Here is a 21,522-nt window from a genome sequence, read left to right as displayed (position 1 = left end):
CTCTTCTCAGGGGCACTCTGCAGATGGCAAACTGGCGTCATCCGGGGGCACCCTTTGTCCTCAAGGAGCCAGTCCTGCAATCGTCGAGGCCCTTCAAAAACTTGTGGTTCAGAATGTAGGCATCGTGACAGCTCCCTGAGAATCGAGCACAAATACGCAGGGCTTGTCTGGTGTGAGCACAGCTCAGCGGCATGTTCAAAGATCACCTATTGATGAATGTATTTGGCTGATGCGAGGGAGCTCTCAAAGCCACATACGTGCAGTCAATAGCCCCCTGCGATTGTGAGAATCCTGCGATTACTACAACATCCAACGCTCTGGCATCCTGGCTTTCGGGATCCAAGTGGAATTGGAAAAGTTGGCGCACTCTCCTGAAGAGGGCCTCTGTTACCTCCCGGATGCACTTGTGCGTCGGTTACTGGGAAATGCCGCACAGGACCCCCAGTGGAGCCCTGGAAGGAACCACTGGCGAAGAAGCTTAGGGTGGCGGTGACCTTTAATACCACCGGCATGGGATTGCCTCCTTGTGGACGCAGGTCTTCATGAAGAAGCTAGCATAGGTGAGCACCCACATTCTGCAATATCCTAAGGCGCCTCTGGCATTGCCTTTCTCTCGTCTGCAGGTAGCTGCACCATAGGCGATTGACCCGAGCTCAGGCCGATGCTCACCATCGTGCTGGCCCCTGGTCACCAGCATCCTGACCTCCTTGATGCTCCCCTGCCTCTTGCTGCACTGGCTGTTGCTCCTCCTGGCCCTGGGCTAACCTGCACAGTTCCTCCTCATCTTGACCAGAGCCAGTAGAAAGGCAGGGTTCCTTGGAGCCTGCATCATCTAGGCCTCATGTAGATCGCTGAATGAATTGCAGTGATCCATCTAGTCAGCATATTCTTATAGGCTCCATCTCTGAGCCTCTAAGCCAATGCTAAGCCCTGTGCCTGGCAGCTGTCTGGACATGGCACCCCTGCCCCACCCCTACCAGGTGAAGAACATCATGGAGGATCACAGATGAGTGTTTCTCCTGTTCATATATGACTGTGCATGGAGACATTTGCTATTGACCAGGATGATGACAGCCATGAGCGAGAACCCTCCATCAGACACTATTCCGCTTGCCTCCATTACCCTCGAGACTCTGTGGAGAGACCGTTGCCTTGGCAGCATAGAAAGACTCACCAAATGAGCTCTTGTTAGCCATGGTCATTTGCCAGGGAGGATGGAGGTTTGGAGTTGGGAATTTGCTGCCATCCACCATTCTCCTTCCACTCATCCCTGCCTCTGACAGCAGCAGATACCAAATCGCACAGAATGAACAGCAGTTCATGATGTGTGCTCGCTGGAATGCAACCCATGGAGCAATGCTGGTTTACTGGGCATTGGAACCTCGAGAGATGGACGCAGCCAGGCCTGGTCCTCCATGAAGTGAACTAATATTTAATGGGGTGCCCCTCTGCTTGGCCTAAAAGAAGAGGCATTAACCCCTCCCACCCAAAAGGAGACTCCTCCCATATTGAACGCTTGAGAGGTTTTACGAACTGCGCAACAACCTTGACAGCTTCAGCATGGTGCAAGTGAGGTTTGTCAGCGTGTCAAGCATCATCTATCCTCCCGCTGTTACCCAACGAGATACCCCCATCCTCCTACATAATCACAGCTTTGTCATTCCACTCCCTCCTATAACCATTCAGCCTCCCCCTGTTACCCTGGGCTTTATTATTATTCACGTGGAGATGCCAGCTCTCCCCATAACTGTTCCCATTACTGTCGATGTGCTCATGCCCCTCCTGAACATGACCCCTCTCCTTCTCGAGCCCAGCTGTACCCTGACTTTCCACAACAACCCCCACCACCACCATGAGACCATCCACTACCTCCCCATGAGCCGAGCACTTCCACCCTACCTGGTCCAAATCCCCCCTCTGACTGTAACTGTACCCTCTGCCTCCCAGTAATCTTATTCAAACCAATGTCTCGAGCTCACCGACCTTACCCTTTAGACCCATCTCTCCACCTCACCCACTGCCCAGAGCAGGCATTCAGTGGCCTACAACAGGACCAAGACACACATGACATGCTTATCCTCCTAAACAAGGTCCGGACAGCCTGGCTTCTCTCCCCGGACACCTTCCTAAACAAGGCCTGGACAGCCTGGCTTCTCTCCCCGGACACCTTCCTAAACAAGGCCTGGACAGCCTGGCTTCTCTCTCCGGACACCTTCCTAAACAAGGCCTGGACAGGCTGGCTTCTCTCCCCGGACACCTTCCTAAACAAGGCCTGGACAGCCTGGCTTCTCTCCCCGGACACCTTCCTAAACAAGGCCTGGACAGCCTGGCTTCTCTCTCCGGACACCTTCCTAAACAAGGCCTGGACAGGCTGGCTTCTCTCCCCGGACACCTTCCTAAACAAGGCCGGACAGCCTGGCTTCTCTCTCTGGACACCCTCCCGCCCTTCCCCTCTGACCCTGCCTCCATTTCCCAGCCTTCACTCCAGCCTTTGCCGAGGTCATTCCTCCGACGATGAGGACAGTGAAGGGGATGGTGATGACAAGGGCTAGGATGTTGCGGTGGAATGTGCAGAGGCCCTAGCAAGGGTAAAACATGGCAGGCAGGCCTGGGACAATCTAATCGCTAGCAGATTCCAGGAAGTGTAAGCTGTCCTACAAAGTTCAGTCCCAGGTGGCCTTAGTATTATTGTGAGACTGTGTTCCATCATTCTGACACTCCAGCCAAGATAAACATCTTTCCTGCATTGACCCTGCTAAGCACTTCATGTTTCACATGGATAGTCTCTCAGTTCTCTGCATGATTCAGCACACAGGCCCATTCTGCCTGCTCACACCTCATGGGAAAATACCCTGGTCCTTTTTTGAAGCCCGGTGCACTTTGGTTGCAAACCCTTTATGCGAGGTCAATATGCGAGGTATATGTAGTCTTTGTCCATATGCAGCAAGACCTGGACAATAGCCAGGTTTGGGCTGACAAGTGGCAAGTAACATTCGCGCCAAACAATGACCATCTCCAACAAGAGAGAATCCAAACATCACCCCTTGATGTTCAATGGCATTACCATTACAGAAGCCCCCACTATCAACATCATGGGGGTTACCATTGACTAGAAACTGAACTGCACTAGCCATTTAAATACTGTGGCTACAAGAGAAGGTCAGAGGCTAGAAATCCTGCGGCGAGTAACTCACCCCCGACTCCCCAAAGCCTGTCCACCATTTACAAAGCATAAGTCAGGAGTGTGATGGAATACTCTCCAATTGCCTGGATGAGTGCAGCTCCCACAACACTGAAGAAGCTGGACACCATCCAGGACAAAGCAGCTCCACTTGACTGGCAACACATTCACAAACATTCACTTCCTCCACCACCGACGCACAGTAGCAGCAGTGTGTACCATCTACAAGATGCACTGTAGGAATTCATCAAGGCTCCTTAAACAGCACCTTCTAAACCAACAACCACTACCATCTAGAAGGACAAGGGGAGCACGTAGATGGGAACACCACCACCTGCAAATTCCCCTCCAAGTGACTCACCATCCTGATTTGGAAATATATCGCTCTTCCTTCACTGTCGCTGGGCCAAAATCCTGGAACTCCCTTCCTAACAGCACTGTGGGTGTACTTACACCACATGGACTGCAGCAGCTCAAGAAGGCAGCTCACCACCACCTTCTCAAGGGCAATTAGGGATGGGCAATAAATGCTGGTCTGGCCAGCACAGCCCACACCCTATAAATGAATAAAAGAAATTCCTCCTCTTGACAAGGAGACGAGCAGGCCAAACAAACCTCCATGTGAGGTTTCACAGTTCTGGAGAGTCATACGGACTCGAAACGTTAACTCTGTCTTTCTCTCCACAGGCGCCATCAGACCTGCTGAGTTTTTCCAGCAATTTTTGTTTCTGTTGCGCAAACACCTCTTTAATCCTACACTCAATCCCTCTTGCAATCATGGCCCACTTGCCCTCTGCCTCTTTACTTCCAGCCTTCACCTGCATATTAACAATGTAACAGGGACAGCCAGGAACGAATGGACATTCACACCCCATTATTCTCCTAACATCTGGGGAAACCTCTAGGCCTGAATTTTCAGCTCGGCAGGCCGGTGAAATCAGCGGGCCCAGGCGCGGCTGGGAAACGGACCACTGACCGCGATTGGCCCCCAACCACGACTCCAGGCTGGCTGGCCAATTAGCGGCCATCCAGCGTGAAAGGCAAGCTGAGGAGCTCAGCGCTGCCGGGGTGGGGGCGGGAGGAGGGCAGCCGCTGACAGAAAGCTGCCTGAAGGCAGAGAGCTGCGTCAGGGAGCTGAAGGCCCGAAAAGCCTTAAATAAAGTTCTTTTAAAATCAGGGGAAAAGCGTCGCAATCAGCCACCTGAACACATGCGCGAAAGAAACGCTGTCCACAGATTTTTCTTTTCCTTTCATATAATAACAGGAACCTCATCCCGACTGTGGATGATGTTTCATGAAAATTACGAAACCCCCCTGGCCGATTTGCCTGTCCACCAACTGTCAGGCTGGACGGATCATGAAAAATCGGAGACAATTGCACCTTTAATTACCTTAACCAGCCTCTTAATTATTTTTAAATTCACTCATGGGATGTGGGCGTCGCTGGCTAAGCCAGCATTTAATGCCCATCCTTAATTGCCCTTATTCAGAGGCATCCACATTGTTGTGGGTCTGGAGTCACACATAGGCCAGACCAGGTAAGGATGGCAGATCTCCTACCCTGAAGAGCATTAGTGAACCAGATGGGTTTTTACAACAATCCACAATGGTTTTGTGGTCATCATTAGACTTTTAATTTTGGTTATTTTTTTAATTCGAATTCCACCACCTGGTGTGTTGGGATTCAAACCCGGGTCCCCAGGTCATTACCCTCGGTCTCTGGATTACTAGTCCAGCGACAATACCACTTCACCATCGTCTCCCCAAAAATTGCCGTAAGGTGTTGCTTCCAACCTTTGCACGTGCCCGCTGACCGAAATATCGCGCGAGTGCAGGATGAGGTGGGGACGCTCGCCCAACGTCAGCTCAAGCGACTTTGCGTCCGATCGGGTTGGGGACACACCCGCCTGCCCAGCTAAACATTCTGCCCCTGGTTTCCTGTTGTTCAGACCACAGTGGAGAGCTTCAGTTTTTTGAGCCTTGAACTTACCCACGGTGTTCCTTGCCACTCACACAGCCTCTTTAACTCCCCTTGAGGACTCCTTTGCATCCGCCCACATCTCACATCAGGGCAACAGCAGCAGGAGGTGCACTGGCCTCGCTGCACACTCTGTGCAGACGCCATTCTCAGAGCTCTGAACCTGGTGGGCTGCCGGTAATGGGTTGCATGTTGCACGTCCAGGACGCGCACTCACAAATGGCCATTATTTAACCCATCCTCATGTTAGAATATTCAGTAGTCACAAACCGGCAGGAGGGGGGAGTGGAGTGGCAGGCACCCTTCCAGTGTCCTGGGATGAAGGTCCCGGGATGCCTGGCGGGTGCTCCTCCTCCCTGTGGGTGCCCAATGGCAGCTCCCTGACTCCTTGAGGAGAAGGGGCACCTGGACACCTGCACTGCACCCATGGCTAGAGTGAGGGAGTACAGGTCCGACAGCATATCCGGCATCCACTGTGTGTTCTGCTGGACCTGGGTCTCCAAGGCAACCGCCGCCCTCCCCATGGATGCAGCCAAGTGCTCATCGCGACATCAGACAGAAAGTGGATGGACTCCTCCAGCCTTCGGTCCAGTCTGCGCACGGCCTCTGGCATCGCTGCCTGACGTTCCCTTGCCTGCCTCTGCATCTCCGTCAGGTCTCTTATGGCTGAGTCCGGAGGCTGGTCACCTGCATGGAGCTGAGCAGGGGCCTGGTCTCCAGCAGCCCTCTGTCAGCCAGAGGCCTCGGCTGTTATTTCCTTTGTCGGCTGTGGACCCGGGTCAGTGATGTGCTCACCAGATTGTGACCTTGGGCCTACCCTAGAACGTGCAGCCGCTGAGGTGAATGTCACTGCGCTGGTGGAGGGTGCAGGTGAACGCTATGACGGTGCGTCCGCTGAGGATTCTGAGGCATCCTCCTTTGAGGGGGAGTTGGAGCTGGGTGTGTGGTGGTCCCCCTTTTCTTGCTGGTACGTGGAATGGAGAAAAGAAAGATTTAGTGGATGCCTAAGCAGTCTCCCTTATTAAAACCAGGTCTCACTCTGTGGCCGCCTCTGATAACAGCAGACTCGGTGGTCTCCCTCCTCCCGGCTAGCTCGGCGGTCCCGCTCCTCCCGGCTAGCTCGGTGGTCTCACTCCTGCCGGCTAGCTCGGCGGTCTCCCTCCTGCCGGCTAGCTCGGTGGTCTCACTCCTGCCGGCTAGCTCGGTGGTCTCACTCCTGCCGGCTAGCTTGGCAGTCTCACTCCTGCCGGCTAGCTCGGCGGTCTCACTCCTCCCGGCTAGCTCGGCGGTCTCACTCCTCCCGGCTAGCTCGGTGGTCTCACTTCTCCCAGCTAGCTCGGTGGTCTCACTCCTCCCGGCTAGCTCGGCAGTCTCCCTCCTCCCGGCTAGCTCGGCAGTCTCCTCTTGGCTCTGAGGCACCGAGCACTCTCAAATCCAGAATGCCGCCACTCGCCTTGGCGTGCTCCCTCTGGTTATGGGCGCAGACAGGCAGAAGGATTGAGGGCCATCCCAAAATGGCTGCATGAGCAGTTTGGGAGCTTGCGTGTCCATGTCAGCTCCTGAGCCCTGACCAGTAAGTGATTAACAGGCAGGATGTCCTGCAGCTGATAGAACAATGAAGTGGTCACATTGTGAGCACAAGTCACATCTGCTGCTGAGCCCAGCTACCCAAACTCCTGTTTGACATCGCTGTGCACTCACACACTTGCACTGCCTGATGCCCCAAAGAGTGTCACTTTGCAGTGGGCAGACGGTGCCACTTACCCTAGCGAAGCACAGCAGGTGGTTCATCCCTGTCTGAACGGACAGTTCTTTTGTGGGCCCCACAGGCACTAACCTCCGCTGCGACCTCCGTCCAGGCCGCCATGCTCAGGCAGGAGCGCCTCCTGCTGCCATCCCCGGGAAACAGCACCTCCTGCCTTCCCTGGACAGCCAGTGTGGTGGGGGGGAGAATATGCCGGGAGGCCTCACTGAGCAGTGGGGCCATGCGCTGTCTGCTCTGTGACATCCTGATGGATTAAGAATCTGGAGCTCCTGGCCCACAGTGAGTGAATGGCTGTCTGGGTTCCCTTTAAGTATGGCACCAGGGCCTTCGATTCCCCGAGGTAGGTACTCGACAGTAACTTCCTGCCTGCCCCTGCTACGAGGTTCACTGACCTCCTCGCTTATGCATATGTAATGAGCTAATCAGGCCCAGGTCACATGCGTCCAGCCTTCCTGCCTCCCCCAAGCAGAAGTCACTCTCATTTCCGCTCCCGCCTCCCAGTTTATTCTCCGGAACGGAAGATACCGCCCACTGTCGCTGGGTCAAAATCCTGGAACTCCCTCCCTAACACCACATGGACTGCAGCGGTTCAAGAAGGCAGCTCACCACCACCTACTCAAAGGAAATTAGGGATGAGCAATAAATGCTGGCCTAGCCAGCGACGTCCACAGCCCATGAATTAATACATTTTTAGAAAATGTGCTAACAGGTCAGCTGATTCTGGAACTTGTAGCTGTGTTTTGTTGATCAAATTTAAGAACTCTGACAATTTTTCCATGAATAATGACAATGGGTGACCTTGCTTATCAAATATTCCCTAATGCGTGTACTGAGTATTCATTTCTTACCTTTTTAAATGCCCAGGTGCATTTGGTAGGAAAACATTTGCACTTCCACCATTTCAGAGTCAACCACATTGCTGTGGCTCTGGAGTCACATGTAGGCCAGACCAGGTAAGGACAGCAGATTTCCTTCCCTAAAGGGCATTAGTGAACCAGACATAACAACCGATGATGGTTGTCATTGTCACCATTACTGAAACTAGCTTTATAATTCCAGATTATTAATTGAATTTAAATCCCACCAGCTGCCATGGTGGGATTTAAACCATTGACCCCAGAGCATTAGCCTGGGCCTCTGGCTTACTAGTCCAGTGACAATACCACTATGCCACCATCTCCAGAGATGAACTCTAGAGACGATGAATTCTGGATAAGCATGACGTCTATAGCAATTGTGGCAAGTGAGTGAGCCTTAATTCAGTTTATCTGTAGTGGGGAGGGACTCTTGGTTTTAGGTATGCTGTGGGTGGGTGCTGCTGGGTTTGGTAGGACTGTTGTGTCTGTCCCTGAGCGCTCAGTCTCCCCAATCTCATTCTCCATGATCTGTCTCTCTTTCTCCCTCTGCTTCCCCATCTCACTCTCCACTTCTCTCTCCCCATCATTCTCCCTGCCCAAGCCTGTTGCCAACTCACTCCCTTGCTTTCACTTGCCCACCTGGGTCCCTGTTCCACTCCCTCCATTTCCCATCCCTAGGCCCTTCCTAATACCCCTTTGCTTTCACATGTTACCTGTTGTAGAATGTGCTAAGCCAGGGTTCTAGCAAGGAAGAGCTGTAGGCATATCAGGGTATCTACTCAAAAACTGGTTCACGTACACCATTTACAGCAAGTACATAGTGAATAACAGGAAAGGCACATCTCCCCTCAAGGCTGCCTGTCTGCCACCCACAGTACCTGGCACATGACTCCATGATGTCAATACCACACCATCATGTGCCCCATAGATTGGCATATCCATTCTGTTAACCCTTTGTACCACATTATCTGCTGTCTTTGAGAGAAAATCAGCAATTCCGTTCTCAAGGAACATCTCCTTTTGGTCTGGTAGAACTTTACAAAGAAACTGCGCTTTGCCGGAGAAGACAGCAGACTGATGAGGAATGCAGGTGGGTGCGCAATGGGCCGTGGGTGGGTGAGGGAGGAAGGGAGGCCGAGCACAAGGAGTCAAAGTGACACCAACAAATGCATGCAGTCACAAAGCTGTGAATATAATAATGGAGGGGGATGGAAATAAACAGCACTGTACATAAGAAAGTTTCACAGCGATATCGCAGGAACCACTTTCCATTTCTGCATCTGAGTAGTTCTCTCTTAAAGAAAAAATCAGAATTTTACCACAGGGTTTTTATTATTGAGTTACTTAATTAAGGTCCAGATTCACACTGAGGAACCATGAAATACACTCAGTGTCCCATTGGGAATCAGGATTGGCTTCACGCTTCTCAGTCTAGTGAGCTTTAGGAGCTCATTAGAAATGCACACTGCCCCAAGACCTGATCAAATATCATTATTGTTCTGAAAGACTATTAGGAGGGCCGAGAGATGTAAGCCTTGTCAGCTCATCTCTGAGGCGTTGATCGATGAACCAAATGGCTCATTCCACACCTTTTAATCTTTTACGTTTTTGGGTGATTACTTTGTGTGAGCTGTGCCTTAGTTTGTAGGACTCTTTTGCCTGTGATTCTGCGTTCAAGTCCTACTCCAGGGCTTGCGCACAAGAATCTAGGCTGGCACTCCAGTGCAGTACTGAGGGGGTGCAGCACTGGCAGAGGTCCCTTTTAGAGGAGATGTTAAACCAAGGCCCTCTCTGTAAAAGATCCCATGACACAATTTCGAAGAAGAGCAGGGGAGTTACCTCCAGTGTCCTGGACAATATTTATCCCTCAATCGACAGCACAAGAAACAGGTGATCTTGTCATTGTCAGAGTGCTGCTTGTGGGAGCTTGCTGTGTGCAAACTGGCCATTGCAGTTGTGATAGTGGTGACACATTGGGTGCTTGCGAAAAGTGCGATGTAAATGCAAGTCTTTCTTACTGCTGACTTCCGTTTACCATGGATTTGAAATTTAGAGTTGCAGAGTGCTGCAAGTGCGGGGATTCTGTTCCTCCACAGGAACGGTTTGCACAGAGTGCAGGGCAAGACACAGCAGGAGGAATCGCAGACCTTGGTCCAATAATCCTGCAGGTGGAGGAGACAACTGGGATCGTACCCAGCTGAGGAGATGAGGAAGGAGAGGTGCAAGGTTCTGCAGTCACGGTGAGTTTGTGCAGAACAAACCCTAACAAGCAAAGCAAAAATATATATATATATATATATATATATATATATATATAATAATAATTTTCTGATACTTACTCTCTGAGGAGACCCTTACCTTAAAGAAGAGGAGAAATTTTTTTCTCTCAGAGCACCGTGAGTCTTTGGAACCCTCTTTCTCAAAAGGCGGTGGAAGCTGAGTCTTTGAATATTTTTAAGGCAGAGGTAGGTAGATTCTTGATTAACAAGGGGGTTAAAGGTTATCGGGGGTAGGCAGGAATGTGGAATTGAGGTTACAGTCAGATCAGCCATGATCTTATTGAATGGTGGAGCAGGCTCGAGGGGCCAAATGGCCTACTCCTGCTCCTAATTCATAAGTTCATACCTGAATAAAACAGTAAGGAAATGCAGATAACAGGAAAAATATTGCATCTGTGTCTTAATCTCTACACAGGAATGTGGAAGCAGAAAAGATGAAGAAGTGTGAGTTTGTGACCCAATAACAGGATCTTCAACAGTTAAGGACAGTCGAGAGAGCATGGGGAGCAGTAGTCCATTCAGCCCCTTGAGACTGCCCGCCATTCAATTTGATTATGGATGACCTGCTTCCAACTTTTTAATTGACCTACCATCAACAGCCAGTTAGGGAGATCTTGTGGCTCCCTGGACAGCATCCCTTCCTCTGGGTTCAAGTCCCATCACAGGACTTGATGGCCAAGGAAGGTGGGTTCATAACATGGTCAAGTATCAACCTGCAAATCCTTCCAACACACACGGCCATGGCAGGGGGTGGGACTGGGAGGGATTCGTGTTGGCTCTGTGATGGAAGGAACGTTGGAGTCTCTCCCATCACCATCCATAGCTCCAGGCTACAACATGCATGTAAAAGTGCACATTGCCATAGCAACTCGGATTCCCTGATTGAAGTGTTACCAGCTTTTCAGGGAAAGAGTCCCAGATTTCCTACGCCCTTTGTGAGGAGAAGCCCCATCCTGACATTGCCTCTGAACAACCAAGTTCTAATCTTAAGGATCGCACCCCCCACCGCCCACCTTGTTCTGAATTCACCCATCAGAGGAAATAGATTTTTTCCTCTCTCTGCTTTACCAACTCATTTACTGCATTTACTCGTGTAAAGGTGGATGCCACGATTTTTGGCCCAAAGAAACATAATTCTTCATGCACCTCATGTAAAAGTTGACCTTAGTTTTTCAGGGATCAAACTGTGTTGTGATTATTAAATACTTACTGCTAATTACGACGGTTCCTTCTTTTAAAGGCACGCATGGAGCCTTTAGATTTTGCCTCCGTTAATTTTAGCGGCAATCGACAAGACCAATGAGTGCCCCATGATCTATCATGATGCCTTCAAGAAAGAATAACAAGCTTACAGCGCAATTTTCAACCGGAGGAAATAGTGGCAGAATAGGTGATGGAGCAGCAGCGAAATGGCCAAATCCTCACCCACGGAGCCATCTGACTCTGTGCCCACAGAGAAACAAAGGAAGATGGTATTTCAGAATTCAAGGGCAGTGCCAGGTGGTGGACAAGATTCATGAAAAGGCACGATGTAATACTCCGTCAGAAAATGAAAACTTCACAGCCTCTGCACTTAAAACCATCAACTTCCACCATTTTGTCATTGGACATCGGGAGAAGAATGCATATGGATTGGCCCACAATGGAAATATGGATGAAACACCGATGACCTTCAACCTCAACAAAACAAGGCCATTATCAAGTACCACTTTTTAAATTAATGTGACCATTGACTACACTCCTCGCGTACCCCCTGTGAAAATCCCCTGGTGGAAGGCTGTGGAGGGAAACCTTACCAAGTACCAATATTGGTGAAGAAACCGTAAAGATGACTGGCCATGAGAAGACATGGTTCACAGTGATCCCATCTTGTATAGCGGATGGCACAAAATTAAAGCTGATGATGACATCCAAGTGCAAAGCTCTCCCCAAAGAGAAATTTCAGAAAGGCGTGTTGTCCATGTTCATGAGGAAGACCGGATGGACTAAAACTAATGCGGCAGTTGTTCCTGATGGTCTTACCAATGTTGTTCAACCTTGGATGTGTATAAATAAACCTCCCAAGGACAGTATCCAAAATATCTGGAACAATTGGATGTTGGAAGGTGAGAAACATTCACTAAAGGGGAGAATATGCGAGCACCCTCACATTGTGCCAGTGAGTCAGAGACACGTGGAATGAATTTGATTCCAATATTATCAAAAAGTCATTTTTAAAATGTGAAACATTGAATGCATTCAATGGTACTGATGACGATTACTGGTGGAATGATGATGCTGAAGTTACCAATAGTACCATGGTGATGACGATGATGAAGACGAGGAAGATCACATGATGCTGTTATATAACCAGGCTATTGGGACTAATTGTTTGGTGATTCAGTTGGTGATCAGAGTGATTTCAAAGGATTTCAGGGTGAAGCGTTGTAGCTAATTAATTCATTGTGGTATATACTTAAATTGCGCTGCATGTAATGTATGTAGTTTGTAATGTTATAAAATAAATAAATGTCTGAGAATTATTATGAATTCCTTTAGTGTTGTTGGTTTGTACTTTATTGCAACAGTGTTTTCCAGGCCCAAAGCCAGCACACATGTCAATCCCTCAAAAACACTGGGCGGAATTTTACAGCCCCATCATGATGAGGGCAGGGCCGGAAAATGCGACAGGCCATTCAAAAGTCCATTGACTTCAGCGGAACCGGAAAATCCCACTGGCAGGAGAGGCAGTAAAGTTCCATCCCTTATCTGTGTAAAAGTTGACCCTGACCTTTGGACTAAAAAATGGTCTCAAAAATTCGACTTTTACATAAGTATATGCGGTTATCACCTTAAACATGGCAATTAGATTAACCCTTAATCTTCTATACTCGAGTGAGTCTCTTCAACCTGTTCTCATAATTTAACTAATTTAGCCCAACTAGTCTGGGTATTATTCTGGTGAATCTGTGCTGCACCCACTCCAAGAGCAACATATCCTTCCTGAGATGCTGTGCTCAATGCTAAACACGGTACTCTAAATGGGGTCTAATCAGAGCCTGATATTTCGGTAACATATCTTCTATCCCAATATATTCCAACCCTCTTGAGATAAAGGACAACATTTCATTAGCCGTTTTAATTCTTTTTTGTACCTGTCCACTACCTTTTAAGTGTTCCAGGTACGATCTCTGCTTTGTCACAGCTCCTAGGTTCTCGCCATTTAGAAAGTACTCTGTTCACTCTTTATTAGGTGCAGAGTGGTTGACCTCACACTTGCCCACATTGAACTCCATCTCTACCATTTTGCCCACTCACTTAATCTATCTAAATATTCTTTTGCAGCTTTCTGATCCAATCCGCATGATTTACTGTGACACCTAACTTAGTGTTGTCAGAACTTTAAGGTAGGTGACTCTCTATTCCTTCATCCAGGTCATTTATGAATATAGTGAAAAGCTGTGGCCCCCGTGCAGATCCCAGGGAGAATCAATCACATGTTGCCAGTTTGAGTATATACCAATTATTCACTAATTATTCCTGGTTGCCTTCAATGGAATAATCTCCACTTGCCTGGATAAGTGCAGCTCTCACAACACTGAAGAAGCTTGACACCATCCAGAACAAAGCAGCCCACTTGATCGGCACCCCATCCACAAACGTTCACTCCCTCCACCCCGACGCACAGTGGCAGCAGTGTGTACCATCTACGAGATGCACTGCAGCAACTCACCAAAGCTCCTTAGGCAGCACCTTCCAAACCCACGACGGCTACCATTTAGAAGGATAAGGGCAGCAGATACATGGAAACACCACCATCTGGAAGGTCCCCTCCAAACCACACACCATCCTGACTTGGAAATATATCACCATTCCTTCACTGTTACTGGGTCAAAATCCTGACAGCACTGTGGGTGTACCTACAACACATGGACTGCAGAGGTTCAAGAAGGGAGCTCACCACCACCTTCTCAAGGGCAGCTAGGGATCGGCAAAATATAGGCCTAGCCAGTGACACCCACATCCTGTGAAAGAATTTTAAAAATGCTCAGTTACTCTGACCCAAATAATACATTCTAATGACTCCAGTTTTAAGATTCCAACCTGAAATCTCACCTTGCTTATTCTCTCCATAGAAGTTGACTGGCCAGCTGAGTATTTTGTCCTGTTTTTGTATCAGGAAGATATGCATGTATTTTATCTGTCCCACCTATCTATTTGTTTGTGTCTGCCTATCATTGTCTATCTATGTGTCTGTCTGCGTCTATCATTGTCTGTCCATCTGTTTCTATCTCTTTGGCCGGAATTTTCCATTCCCATTGGCAGTGGGCATCATAAACAGATAGGATGGCAAGAAGGCCAAAAATCAGTTTTACGCCATCGTGAAACCGGTTTGCGATTGTCCACTCCAACCATTAACGGCGCGGCCATTTCCTGCTACCGTACATCGGGACCTAATTTCAATACTTCAGCATCTCATTAAGCCCTGCTCGCCGGAATATCCCCCCCCCCCCCCCCCCCCCCAAAAGCTGGATCATCCTGCGCTTCAAGCTTACACTTCACTTGGGACTTTGAGGGTTGTTTGCCTATCCTGCTTCGGGCAGCACTCGCAGTCATCAGCGCCAGGCTTCACAGGCAGCACCACATCACTTTTAGTGGGGGCTCATGGGCAGGTCTCTACCTACCAGGCCAGCCGTAAGGCAGGGGTGGCTTTTCAACATCTGCAGGGCTAGGGCTTGCTTGGGGAAGGAGGAGAAGTGACCTCAGGCAAGCGAAAAGGCTGCAGGGTCAGGGCTGTACTGGGGAAGGGGGGTACCCCACTGTATGTGTGTGTGTGTGTGTGTGTGGGGGCACATGTTGATCTGTACAAGTGGCCTCAAGGTGGTGAGGGCTGAAGATGCAATCTCCAGAGGAGATGAGGCCAGATGGAGATGTGAGGGTGTGTGTGAGAGAGTGAGTGGTGATGCCCCTTGAGCTGGCAGTGAGTGAGATGCCAGTGAATGTGTGATGGGCTTGTGCGTGTGTGAGTTTAGAGTGATGGGATGGTTGCCTTACCCTGGCAGCACGGATGAGATCATTCATCCTCTTTTTGCACTGGATGGTGAACCTCTTCTGCGCAGCATTGACATTGATCACCGCTGCCACTGCCTCCCAAGCCGGAGTGGTGAGATTGCTGGACGTCCTGCAGCCAGACCGAGGGTAGTGGACATCATGGTGGGCCTCCAAAAGGCATTGCAGTGATGGGTCACTGAACTCTTCTTGGCTTTCAGGGCCATGTCTTCACTGGAGCAGTCCTGGGCTGCAGGTATTGAGAGCTGTGTGCGTATCCGCAGTTTATATAAGGCACCCGGAGTGAGGTAACAGTGAGGTAATGGCATTGCCGGTGATTCAGAGGCCGCTCGCCCGCCAGACAGCGTGTTTCCAGTGGCTGCATAATTAATGAGGCAGGAAGCAGGTGATACAGTGCGAAAACCCCCATCATGGCCGGCGGGTAAAACATCATTTTTCACACTTACTACCGCACTTAGTACAAATCTGGGACGATTCCACCCTTTGTTTCTGTCTGTGCCTGTCTATCTACCTACTTGTTTATACCTGTCCATCTGCAGGTATATTTAAAATTGTATTGATCAGCTGGGTATTTCTCCAGCGATACAAACAGCTTATCATAGTCACCGGGTGGAAGTTTTTCTGCTTCAGCTATGTCACCTTTTTATTGTGTTTTAAAAGAAACAGGAATCATGTGTGTCTGAGTGAGTGTGAGAGTGTCTGAATAAGTGAGTGTCTGTGTGAGTGTGAGAGTGTCTGAGTGAATGTGAGAGTCTGAGTGAGTGTGCGAGTGTCTGAGTGAGTGTGAGAGTGTCTGAATGAGTGAGTGTCTGAGTGAGTGTGAGAGTGTCTGAGTGAGTGTGAGAGTATCTGAGTGAGTGTGAGAGTGTCTGAGTGAGTGTGAGAGTGTCTGAGTGAGTGTGAGAGTGTCTGAATGAGTGCATGTCTGAGTGAGTGTGAGAGTGTCTGAGTGAGCGTGTGAGTGTCTGACTGAGTGTGAGAGTGTCTGATTGAGCGTGAGAGTGTCTGAATAAGTGAGTGTCTGTGTGAGTGTGAGAGTGTCTGAGTGAGCGTGAGAGTGTCTGAGTGAGTGTGAGAGTGTCTGAGTGAGCGTGGGAGTGTCTGAGTGTGAGAGTGTCTGAGTGAGTGAGTGTGTGAGTGTGAGTGTCTGAGTGAGTGTGAGAGTGTCTGAATGAGTGAGTATCTGTGTGAGTGTGAGTGTCTGAGTGAGCGTGAGAGTATCTGAATGAGTGAGTGTCTGTGTGAGTGTGAGAGTGTCTGAGTGAGTGTGAGAGTGTCTGAATGAGTGAGTATCTGTGTGAGTGTGTCTGAGTGAGTGTGAGAGTGTCTGAGTGAGTGAGTATCTGTGTGAGTGTGAGTGTCTGAGTGAGCCTGTCTGTGTGAGTGTCTGAGTGAGTGTGAGAGTGTCTGAATGAGTGTGTCTGTGTGTGAATGTGTGTGTGTGTGTCTGAGTGAGTGTGTCTGTGTGAGTGTGAGAGTGTCTGAGTGAGTGTGAGAGTGTCTGAATGAGTGTGAGAGTGTCTAAGTGAGTGAGAGTGTCTGAGTGAGTGTGAGTGTCCGAATGAGTGAGTGTGTCTGAGTGAGTGTGTGTCCGAATGAGTGAGTTTCTAAGTGAGTGAGTGTCCGAGTGAGTGAGTGTCCGAGTGAGTGAGTGTCTGAGTGAGTGTGAGAGTGTCCGAGTGAGTGTCTGAGTGAGTGTGTCCGAGTGAGTGAGTGTCTGAGTGAGAGTGTCAGAGTGAGTGTGAGTGAGTGAGTGTCCGAATGAGTGAGTGTCTGAGTGAGTGTGTCCGAATGAGTGAGTGTCTGAGTGAGAGTGTCTGAGTGAGTGTGAGTGTCTGAGAGTGTCTGAGTGAGTGTGTGTCTGAGTGAGAGTGTCCGAATGAGTGAGTGTCTGAGTGAGTGAGTGTCCCAGTGAGTGTCTGAGTGAGTGAGAGTGCCCGAGTGAGTGAGTTTCTGAGCGAGTGTGAGAGTGTCTGAGTGAGTGAATGTCTGAGTGAGTGAGAGTGTCCGAGTGAGTGAGTTTCTGAGTGAGTGTGAGAGTGTCCGAGTGAGTGAGTGTGAGAGTGTCCGAGTGAGTGAGTGTCTGAGTGAGAGTGAGAGAGTGTGTCTGAGTGAGTGAGTGTCTGAGTGAGTGAGTGTCTGAGTGAGTGTGAGTGTGTCTGAGTGTGTGTCTGAGTGAGAGTGTCCGAGTGAGTGTCTGAGTGAGTGTGAGAGTGTCCGAGTGAGTGTCTGAGTGAGTGAGTGTCTGAGTGAGTGTGAGAGTGTCCGAGTGAGTGAGTGTCTGAGTGAGAGTGAGTGTCTGAGTGAGTGTGAGAGTGTCCGAGTGACTGAGTGTGAGAGTGTCCGAGTGAGTGAGTGTCTGAGTGAGAGTGTCCGAGTGAGTGAGTGTCTGAGTGAGAGTGAGAGTGTCTGAGTGTGTCTGAGTGAGTGAGTGTCTGAGTGAGTGAGTGTCTGAGTGAGTGTGAGTGTGTCTGAGTGTGTCTGAGTGAGTGAGTGTCTGAGTGAGAGTGTGTCCGAGTGAGTGTCTGAGTGAGTGTGAGAGTGTCCGAGTGAGTGAGTGTCTGAGTGAGTGAGTGTCTGAGTGAGTGTGAGAGTGTCCGAGTGAGTGAGTGTCTGAGTGAGAGTGAGTGTCTGAGTGAGTGTGAGTGTCCGAGTGAGTGTGTCTGAGTGAGTGTGAGAGTGTCGAGTGAGAGTGAGTGTCCGAGTGAGTGAGTGTCTGAGTGATTGTGAGAGTGTCCGAGTGAGTGTCTGAGTGAGTGTGAGAGTGTCGGAGTGAGTGAGTGTCTGAGTGAGTGTCCGAGTGAGTGAGTGTCTGAGTGAGAGTGAGTGTCCGAGTGAGTGAGTGTCCGAGTGAGTGTGAGAGAGTGAGTGTCTGAGTGAGAGTGAGTGAGTGTCTGAGTGAGAGTGAGTGTCCGAGTGAGTGAGTGTCTGAGTGAGAGTGAGTGAGTGTCTGAGTGAGAGTGAGTGTCTGAGTGAGAGTGAGAGTGTCTGAGTGAGTGTGAGAGTGTCTGAGTGAGTGAGTGTCTGAGTGAGTGTGAGAGTGTCTGAGTGAGAGTCAGTGTCTGAGTGAGAGTGTGTCCGAGTGAGTCAGTGTCTGAGTGTGAGAGTGTCTGAGTGAGTGAGTGTCTGAGAGTGAGTGTCCGAGTGAGTGAGTGTCTGAGTGAGAGTGCGTGTCTGAGTGAGTGAGTTTCTGAGTGAGTGTGAGAGTGTCCGAGTGAGTGAGTGTCTGAGTGAGTGAGTGTCTGAGTGAGAGTGAGTATGTTTAATTGAGTGAGACTGTGTGTCCTGCTTCCCCCTCGCTCCATACAAAATCTCAGTGGCTCCCAGGGCAGGCCCGAAAAGAATTTGAGAGTAAGATTTTGGACACGCACACAGCAGGTATGACTAATCCCTATTCTGCCCAGGATGAGGAAACGGAACATAAATTTACAGGCATTTGATTTCCAGTAATTCTCGGTGTGTCCTGAGCTTTGGTCGCTGGGGATTTTCGGAGCTGCAGATTTGCATAGGGCGGGCGGGTTGAGACACCTTTTTCTAGTTTCGCCTCGGGATCTTTCTCCTTCCTACTATCTTTCTACTGTCAACAGGAGTAAATTCAGACCAGATCGTCGCCACAATCACTGGCACGGCAATGCAAGGTAAGACACAAAACGGACCCCCACCTCCTGCCTATGCGGCTGAGGCAGGGCTGCTTTTATAACTCTCTTCCCTGTTAGACTTGGTTGAATTGTATCATTATTATCACGAGTCGAGCGTGTGTATTAACAGTAACTGGCCCGCCTAATGTCAGCACTGAGCTTGAAGGTGAAGGAGGTGATCCACTAATCCGAATCCCACTTTAAGTACTAGAGCCTCTCGTTATTTGAAGAGTCAGGGCATCAAATTAAAAAAAAAGGCTAAAAGCAAAGAACTGCGGATGCTGGAAATCCAAAACAGAAACAGAAATACCTGGAAAAACTCAGCAGGTCTGGCAGCATCTGCGGAGAAGAGCACAGTTGACGTTTCGAGTCCGAATGACCCTTCAACAGAACTAAGTAAAAATAGGAAAGGGGTGAAAAATAAGCTGGTTTAAAGGGGTGGGGTGGGGGGTTATTGGGACAAGAAGAGCTGGATAGAGGGCCAGTGATAGGTGGAGATAGCCAAAAGATGTCACAGACAAATGAACAAAGAGATGTTGAAGGTGGTGATATTATCTAAGGAATGTGCTAATTAAGGGTAGAAAACAGGACAAACAAGGTACAGATAGCTCTAGTGGGGGTGGGGTGAAGGAATCTAAAAAGGCTAAAAGGTAGAGATAAAACAATGGATGGAAATACATTTAAAAGTAATGGTAATAGGTGGGAAAGAAAAATCTATATAAATTATTGGAAAAAACAAAAAGGAGGGGGAAGAAACAGAAAGGGGGTGGGGATGGAGGAGGAAGTTCATGATCTAAAATTGTTGAACTCAATATTCAGCCCAGAAGGCTGTAAAGTACCTAGTCGGAAGATGAGGTGCTGTTCCTCCAGTTTGCGTTGAGCTTCACAGGAACAATGCAGCAGGCCAAGGACGGACATGTGGGCATGAGAGCAGGGTGGAGTGTTGAAATAGCAAGCAACAGGGAGGTCTGGGTAATGCTTGCGGACAGACCGAAGGTGTTCTGCAAAGCGGTCACCCAGTCTGCATTTGGTCTCTCCAATGTAGAGGAAACCGCATTGGGAGCAACGAATGCAGTAGACTAAATTGAGGGAAGTGCAAGTGAAATGCTGCTTCACATGAAAAGAGTGTTTGGGCCCTTGGACGGTGAGGAGAGGGGAAGTGAAGGGGCAGGTGTTGCACCTTCTATGGTTGCATGGGAAGGTGCCGTGGGAGGGGGTTGAGGAGTAGGGGGTGATGGAGGAGTGGACCAGGGTGTCACGGAGGGAACGATCCTTATGGAATGCCGCCGGGGGGGTGAAGGGAAGATGTGTTTGGTGGTAGCATCATGCTGGAGTTGGCGGAAATGGCAGAGGATGATCCTTTGAATGCGGAGGCTGGTGGGGTGATAAGTGAGGACAAGGGGGACCCTATCATGTTTTTGGGAGGGAGATGAAGGTGTGAGGGTGGATGCGCGGGAGATGGGCCGGACACGGTTGAGGGCCCTGTCAACTACCGTGGGTGGAAAACCTCAGTTAAGGAAGAAGGAGGACATGTCAGAGGAACTGTTTTTGAAAGTGGCATTATCAGAACAGATGCGACGGAGGTGAAGGAACTGAGAGAATGGGATGGAGTCCTTACAGGAAGCGGGGTGTGAGGAGCTGTAGTCGAGGTAGCTGTGGGAGTCGGTAGGCTTGCAATGAATATTGGTGGACAGTCTATCACCGGAAATTGGGACAGAGAGGTCAAGGAAGGGAAGGGAAGTGTCATAGATGGACCATGTGAAAATGATGGAGGGGTGGAAATTGGAAGCAAAATTAATAAATTTTTCCAGGTCCCGACAAGAGCATGAAGCAGCACCGAAGTAATCATCGATGTACCGGAGAAAGAGTTGTGGGAGGGGGCCAGAGTAGGACTGGAACAAGGAATGTCCCACATACCCCATAAAGAGACAGGCATAGCTGGGGCCCATGTGGGTACACATAGCCACACCTTTTATTTGGAGGAAGTGAGAGGAGTTAAAGGAGAAATTGTTCAGTGTGAGAACAAGTTCAGCCAGACGGAGGAGAGTAGTGGTGGATGGAGATTGTTCGGACCTTTGTTCGAGGAAGAAGCGGAGAGCCCTCAGACCATCCCGGTGGGGGATGGGGGTGTAGAGGGATTGGATGTCCATGGTGAAGAGGAGGTGGTTGGGGCCAGGGAACTGGAAATTGTTGATGTGACGTAAGGTGTCAGAGGAATCACGGATGTAGGTGGGAAGGGACTGGACAAGGGGAGAGAGAAGGGAGTCAAGATAGCGAGAAATGAGTTCCATGGGGCAGGAACAGGCTGACACGATCGGTCTGCCGGGACAGTCCTGTTTGTGGATTTTGGGTAGGAGGTAGAAGCAGGCCATCCGAGCTTGGGCGACTATCAGGTTGGAAGCTGTGGAGGGAAGATCTCCAGAGGAGATGAGGTCAGTGACAGTCCTGGACTGGCTTGATGTTCGGTGTTGGGGTCATGGTCCTGGGGGAGGTAGGAGGAAGTGTCTGCAAGTTGACGCTCAGCATCTGCGAGGTAGAGGTCAGTGCGCCAGACAACAACAGCACCACCCTTGTCAGCAGATGTGATGACAATGTCAGGGTTGGACCTGAGAGAACGGAGTGCAGTAAGTTCAGAGAGAGACAGGTTAGAATGGGTGAGAGGAGCAGAGAAATTGAGACGACTAATGTCACGCCGACAGTTCTCAATGAAAAGATCAAGAGAAGGTAAGAATCCAGAGGGAGGGGTCCAGGTGGAGGGAGAATATTGGAGGTGGG

General features: G+C 49.7%; 1 protein-coding gene across 2 annotated transcripts in view; it reads left to right on the top strand.

Moving 5' to 3' along the window:
• Positions 1-15,495: 15,495 nt before the first annotated feature.
• traf3ip2a (TRAF3 interacting protein 2a) overlaps positions 15,496-21,522 on the top strand; it is a 92,194-nt gene continuing 86,167 nt past the window's right edge. Inside the window, exon 1 of one of the 2 annotated variants that reach the window (XM_078542593.1) lies at positions 15,496-15,530. Coding sequence is in view for 1 of the 2 variants with exons in the window: in XM_078542592.1 (XP_078398718.1) it covers positions 18,741-18,747 (7 nt within the window). In the remaining variant the exon portion in view is untranslated. Of the gene's footprint in view, positions 15,531-18,530; positions 18,748-21,522 lie in introns of those variants that run through there. The other variant, XM_078542592.1, reaches the window with a different exon arrangement.

Source organism: Cetorhinus maximus, chromosome 5, assembly GCF_964194155.1.
Source record: "Cetorhinus maximus chromosome 5, sCetMax3.hap1.1, whole genome shotgun sequence".
In the NCBI taxonomy this organism is placed as follows: domain Eukaryota; kingdom Metazoa; phylum Chordata; class Chondrichthyes; order Lamniformes; family Cetorhinidae; genus Cetorhinus; species Cetorhinus maximus.
This window is presented reverse-complemented; position numbering and strand designations above follow the sequence as displayed.